Source organism: Citrus clementina, unplaced genomic scaffold, assembly GCF_000493195.1.
Source record: "Citrus clementina cultivar Clemenules unplaced genomic scaffold, Citrus_clementina_v1.0 scaffold_2, whole genome shotgun sequence".
Classification (NCBI taxonomy): Eukaryota; Viridiplantae; Streptophyta; class Magnoliopsida; order Sapindales; family Rutaceae; genus Citrus; species Citrus x clementina.
In genome coordinates, this window is record NW_006262688.1 from 35,563,746 (window position 1) to 35,570,577 (window position 6,832).

Genomic DNA, 6,832 nt, shown 5'->3' on the forward strand with positions numbered 1-6,832 from the left:
TAGGCTGAATTGCTTAGTAAGCATCCAGTAATATCTTGATTTTCTTGCCATACTTATGAACCAAGTTTTGATTTTCAGCAATTGAACAAAGAGATTGATTATTATAAGCTATAACATTTTTAATAAGATTAACAAAAAAAAAAAGTACGGAATTAAAACACTGATAATAAATTATTACCACCGCCATAGCATGCCATGCGCTTTAAACATAAGAGGGGAAAAAAATATTGGAATTTGAAAGACTAAATAAATGATTTTCCCTTTTTTTTTTAACGACAATCTTTTACGATCTGTTACGTAAAAATGTATTTATTTGTAAGAGCACGATATTCAAGTAATAAACAGCCAAATCAAGGAGTCTCAACAAAAATGTTACGTTATACTCTCTCTCTCTATGTATAACTCTAGTCTCCATGCATACACAACAAGCCAACCGGCTGAAATTTTATTAGGACCGACAAAAATTCCAATGATTCCACCTTGTTAAATGAAAAATCGAAAATGCAGCGGCCTCAGGTCGATGCTTCTGTTATCTGTGAAAACTAAAACAAAAATGTTACAAATTTTGTCAATGTTCTGACTTCTGAAGGTCCATGAATGCGAGAGTGACTTTGGCAGTGAATGGGAGAGTAGCTTCCATTTCCATGGGACAGGATTCAATTCAAAGCAGGTATCAAACTGTTTGCGTCTTTAATTGCTTGCGCAACTGCATAAAGTATCATTTTCTGGATCTGCTCAAGAAACACAGAGGTACAAGGAAGAAAGAATTAAAAAAAAATGTGGGTTAGTAAAATAAATACGAAAGAAGATATCTCATGCACATAGCATTTTCGTTTTATGAAAACAAGGTATACTTCAAGTTTATCTTCTCTGGCTCTGTGGTTCTTTGGAAGAAGTCTGAACTCCTTGGTTAGACGAAGGCATTCGTCGACATTTTCTGGGGAGACGAAGTCCACAGCAACTTTCGTACACGACTGCATGCAAATGAAATGAATACGATAAGCAAGACCAAGTTGTTCGTGTATTGAGAAAGGCAAAACCAAGGAGGAAAATTATGAGGAATTTCTTACCTTGAGATTCCTAACTTGGTGCGGGCATCCTGCCGGAATAAATACAGCCTCTCCAAGTTTTTGTTCAAATGTCCATGGCTCAACTCCTTGAAAATGAATAACAAATATGTCAAAAGCTCAAGTAATTTTGCAGTTGTTAGTTAAACAAATTGTCATTGGATTATTATGTACTAACCAAATTCTTCTTTCAACTTCTTTTTGTGCTCTGAACTTAAATAAAAACACTGGTCATGAATTGGATGAATGACCTAATAAAAAAAGAGCATAACTTGTTAGAAAAATTAGCCCATCTGACATGTTAAAGCAAAGTTCTGATTTTTCACTAATAACCTGTTCTACTGGTGAACAATAGACGTGTCTGAATTCTTTGAAGTGCTTTCTTAGATATGCCTCTAACTTGGGAACATCCTGCCTCCTAAAAATGTCCCACAGAGCGCCACCTGATTCCACCATTGTCCCTTCCGAATGAGGACAAGTAAATGCAGTCCCTTGCATCTCATCTCTGGACATTTTGAACTCTCCTCTAATTCCTGAGGGGAGCAGCTCTGAATCATTGATTTCTGAGACATCCGTATCTTCTTTGTTATTATCACTGTTGGGTTCCTCAATGCTTTCATCCATTCCATCCCGTACAAGATTTTCTTTCAGGTCCTGTGCTCTATGTTCCTTCTTCAATCTTTCAACTGCAGAGTGCTGCTCTTCAGTTAACAACACTTCTTCTGTATGCGTCAAAATGTTCACCTACAACCATCAACAAATAATTGAATAACACAAATCCGTAAAGAAGAAAGTAGTCGAAGAAAGGTTAAAAGAGGTTGTAAATTCTAGCATCACTAGGCATAAAGTAGATTCTATTTGGGAACTTCCAACCTTTGAATAGCACAAACCTGTATGTTCCTTAAACCAGGACAATAACATTGGGGTCCACATATTGCCCATCATGCAATTTGGACCCCCAAATTGAAAGTTAATGATAAAAGCCCACAACCTTGTTTGCTCCAGAAATGGACATCGACTGATCGATCATTAATCACTATTTTTGAAGTTATCGCAGTGCCATCAGATTATCTTCCTGTATAAGTTTCAACTTAAAACCACCACCTTCGATATATAGAATCTTCTGCCCACAAGTACCCACGCATAGCATGATTTCCTGCTTATTCTGATATCATTCTTTTTTTCACATTAAGTAAGTGCAATGCATTCTAGAAGTAGTCTAAAATGCAAAACATATAATTTTCTGTTTATTTTGCACATTATGTAAATGCATTGCATCTGAATATTTAAACAACTGCTTTACATCAAAACAAGCAGGAAATCAAATGCTAAGAGTTTCTGGAAAGAGAAAGAAATAGAATCAAACATGGCTCTTTATTTAAGAAAAGATCAGCAATGAACAAAGTTCTTACCATTTCAGAGAAAAGCTACAAAGAAGAAACATTTGAGACATACCGCATCTGACATGTCACAATGCAGCTTTGTTACAGAGTCCCCTCTTCCAAGCTCTTCAGCAACTCCATAAGCAATATATGTTTTAGGACCCAAGTCTGGTTTCAAGACACCAGATGGAAGCTTAACTGCAAGGTTCAGGATACCTGCCCTAGGATCACTGTACTCTTGAAATGGCAATGCACTTATAAACTCATCACAATGGCGTGGCATAAGATCTTCAAACTTGTCAGATGGAGGCCAGTCCTTTAGCTTGAGCATCTCCGGCCAAAAGTTATCATATGTTCTCCCTTGTGTATAACCTTTAAAAAACTGCCGAGTACTGATCTCCACCTGTGTTTATGACAAACTTGGCATTCAAAATAAACGCTTGATAAAGAAAAGAGAAACTGTTCATCATTCAAAACTCTAGACGAATTTGCACCTAGAAATCATAAGAAAATGATGTTGCATGATAAAGAATCTGAAGATTTCTGCAGATAGCTATTAAACTGAGAATTTTGTGCAGATATTAAATTTAAAAAAAGAAATGAACATGCTGCTCAGATGATGTGCAGACATGTTTTGAGTGACATGAAAAAAAGTGTGAACAGTGTTCTGGAAAAGGAACAAAAAAAAAACTGTTCTACAAATAGCATTGCAGATCCTTTCCGAAAAGGTAACACACACACGCACATACATATATTGGGGATGAAGATTCGTTTGCTCATCATGGAATGCAGATTCATTACACCAAAATTTCATAGCTGATAAATTTAAAATAAATATGGAGAGGAATAATAGAACTAAACCTCACAAGAAGCCAAGCAATCAATAGCCTTCACTTCTGACATCATAGAACTAACTTCTGAATCTACATTTTCACATAATGCACGCCACATAACCATTGGCTCCCAACTCAAACCAGTCACCTTGTCAAGAACATTGCGAACAATAACTGGTTCACCTTTAATCCAGTGCTTTTGAAAGCGGAAAAGCTCTTCGTCCTCCTGGATTTTTGTTGAATCTGGACAGTACAATAAGTTGTCATCAGATCCTTCTCTAGAAGCTGCTTTACATAACATATCTGTGCCTGTTTCAGCACGGTTCTGCCTCAAATTTGTTAATTTATTGTCTAAAATCAGCACTAAATCTCTAGCCTCCTTTTCCAAATCTGAAATCCATCTATCTGGAAGAATACGCGTGAGCTCCAACACACAATCACCACAACCACCCATTTCAGTTGGAGGGCATGAAATAGTTCCATTGTCATCAGCACTCCACATAACTGATGGCTCAACATGATCATCAGGAGTTTGATGGAGGCATGATTCTGGTAGAGGATCCCCACCATGCATGTAACCATAGCCTCTGTTGACGTATTGAAACTTCATTTCAGCACGGCCTGAAAGCCTTCCTTCACGAATTTCTTTACAACAAGTGAGACAGAGCTCATAGGAACACTTAGGGCAGCTCCGATGAAGATCGATAATTGAAGTTGCACAATGGTTGCTGCTTAAAGACCAACAATATTAACCAGTAAGATCTTAGAAAATGACAGAACCAACTGCATAAGACTATAGTTTCTGGTAGAGTAAGATGCTTACCAATACACACGCTCATCATTGCCACAAAGAGTCTCTGATACACCAACCTTTGAAGAATGCACCCCTACAAATTAGAAAAACCATTTTTAGCATTGAAATAAATTTTCACAAACAATCATACTCCAATTGGAAAATTACTTACTTTGAATGCTAGCCTCAAACTCTATTTCCTGAGTTTGTTCCTCACATATTTGTCTTAGAAAAGGGAGGAGTGACACCATCAAGTAACTTAGATGCTCAACCTTTTCGCAATCAGTCATGTTTATCTTTGATGTCTGAAGTTGGGAAATAGACATACATAATCGTTAGAAGATAAAATTTAATACCAATGGCTTTATAAGTAAGACAGTTCACTAACTCACAACCATCAATAAAGGTAACCTCAAGCAAACAGTGGAATTAACTAGTCGAAAACAAAACATCTAAACCCAGTTTGTAAAATAACCCAATAAAACTAGCAGAACCTTCTATGGTAAGCATAAAAACTGACTATAAAGGGCTTCTACTTGTGATCTAATAGAGAAACTATACAAATATTACGTCTGACAAGCAAATTCTCAAAGAAGGTGATGAAACATGAAGATGAAAATTGCCACTCTGAGTCAGGATTTCATTTCTTTTTAAGGACAAACTATGGCTGGTGAAAATTTAAAATACAAAAACTTGAGAAAAATCTATTGTCAAGAACTCGCTGTCTCAAGATGGGAAACAATCACTCAGACTTCATCATAACCAGATGGCTTACTTCAATGTGACTGAACTGGTGCAGTTTCTTTTTTGTTGTGGAATGACTAATGGAAAGTCTGTCATGGCTTCATAAACGACTACAGCACTAGAGAAGAAATGTAAGAAAAAGAAGAGATATAACTAATACAAACCTCAATGAACCCACTTGTGTGCAAGCATACACTGCAGTTGCAATTTCTACGGCAAAATGGGCATATTTCTGCTACGTCTAATTCTGACATCTTAGGATACCTATTGGAAACCAAAAAATTAAAAAAAAAAAAATGGAGTAAAAGAATTCCTTATGCTTTGAAACAAAAGGAAAGAAGATAAAATTTCTTTTAGCTAAAACTTTACCATTGCTTGATACACTGGATACAGTACACTTTGGTTCTACATTTGCCGCAAGGAACAACATATTTCCGTTCACTTTTCATACACTGGTGACATTTAATGCGTTCTAATTCTTTTTCCTGCTGCTTCAAGCAAAAATTCTACACAGTTGAGTCCCAAAAAAAATGGACAAAAGTTCTCTTCAAGAAAAAAATCATCCAACTATACAATTGTAGGAGGAAAAGAAATAATAGAAACATAACCTTTACATTTCTTGCAGTGCATCTGCCATTGCTATTACTATTACTCTTCAGAACTGAATCGGAAGAGCTAGAAGATGTCGATGATGAAGAACAAGAAGAACTATTCGCAGAATCAATTTTCTGCCTCCCCTTATGAGGATTTGTTTTGATCATTGCACCGTCTGGTTCCAGCCTTCTAGATCTCCGACGTTCTCTGATTCTAATCAGAGCAATTTCTTCAGCATCATAATCCAATTCCTCCGACATTTCAACTTCCAGACTTGTTCTCTTGCCTAACACTTCATCTTCATCTCCATTTTCGTAACTAACTTTCCTGTTGAGGGCACTACGAGGCTTCTTAGGAATTCTCGTACTATCCGAGAATCCAAAATCTTGATTCACTCTCGGCTTCTTAGCTCCCGAGGATGCCTGCAAAACGTGTCTTTCCTTTTCTTTCTCCTGGGCTATATCCTTCATATTTTCACGGTCTAACACCTTTGAAACCCCTCTCCTCTGCCACGATATATCTGAGGTTCCTCGGATTCTCCGCATTTTATCATCAGAGTAACGGTCTAGCCCTTGTCGCTTTGCGATCGTAGCAGCCATTCTCACTGCAGATGCAATTCAAAAGCAAATTTAATATCTCCTAATTTCATTGCCAAACTACCAGCAGCAGGCAGATCATTAGTCATGCCACAAAAAGGACGTTAATTTCATTCTCCAGAAACAATTTCCCAGGAAACAAACAGCCCCAAAGCCGAACACACTAAAACTTCAAAACTCCGCCCACATGATTAGAAGATATTAGATTTTCCTTTTTATTAAAATGAACAAACTCTACATAGCTGCATTTTGATATTGATAATCAATCAAGCGCACCAAACACAGGGGTTGACCCAAAGTCAATGCAAATCAATAACAAAAAATCACATCGAGAAAAATTGAAAACAAAAAAAATGAAAACGATTTTACATTAAATGCAGCGAAAATAATAATGATATAATTCCGTTGAGATAGTCAACCTTTCTCGAAGCCAATAATTGAGACATGAATGAAAGAATAAACGCGAACGTCGTCGTTTGCGGAAACCGAAGATAACAAAGACAAATTGGTTAACTGGTATAAGCTTTCTTTCTGTTGAGAAAGATAATCAGAAGGAAAGAAAGAGGAAAAGAGTTTTGTCAGAGGGAGAAAATAGAATGAAAGATCTTTGTGAGTTGTCAGTGCAGGCCCTTGTTTTTCTTTTTCGGTTTTATTTTGATTCCAATTCCAAATACAGAATAGTGAGTGAGAAGAGGTCGGAAACAAGTCGGTGTCAGTGAAGTTTATCAAACAATGCGGGGACTTGGCGCTTCCCTAATTTTGACTTTAGAGCCCTTAATGGGCATTTTGTTGGTTTTATTACGGGTAATTTTTAAAAACTCCC

The 6,832-nt window shown here is 36.8% G+C and overlaps 1 protein-coding gene across 7 annotated transcripts in view; it reads right to left on the reverse strand.

Annotated features, from left to right (window-relative positions):
* Positions 1-291: 291 nt before the first annotated feature.
* LOC18050692 (lysine-specific demethylase JMJ25) overlaps positions 292-6,832 on the reverse strand; it is a 9,467-nt gene continuing 2,926 nt past the window's right edge. For 3 of the 7 annotated variants that reach the window (XM_024190319.1, XM_024190315.1, XM_024190314.1), the window contains 12 exons: positions 5,428-6,017; positions 5,189-5,307; positions 4,984-5,083; positions 4,248-4,380; positions 4,106-4,169; positions 3,311-4,010; positions 2,523-2,852; positions 1,401-1,811; positions 1,246-1,318; positions 1,071-1,156; positions 855-974; positions 292-731 (listed from right to left, as the gene is read on the reverse strand). In XM_024190319.1, coding sequence (XP_024046087.1) covers positions 657-731; positions 855-974; positions 1,071-1,156; positions 1,246-1,318; positions 1,401-1,811; positions 2,523-2,852; positions 3,311-4,010; positions 4,106-4,169; positions 4,248-4,380; positions 4,984-5,083; positions 5,189-5,307; positions 5,428-6,012 — 2,796 coding nt within the window. In that variant the 5' untranslated portion in view covers positions 6,013-6,017 and the 3' untranslated portion in view covers positions 292-656. Of the gene's footprint in view, positions 732-854; positions 975-1,070; positions 1,157-1,245; positions 1,319-1,400; positions 1,812-2,522; positions 2,853-3,310; positions 4,011-4,105; positions 4,170-4,247; positions 4,381-4,983; positions 5,084-5,188; positions 5,308-5,427; positions 6,018-6,428; positions 6,766-6,832 lie in introns of those variants that run through there. The other 4 variants (XM_024190318.1, XM_024190317.1, XM_024190316.1 and 1 more) reach the window with 4 other exon arrangements.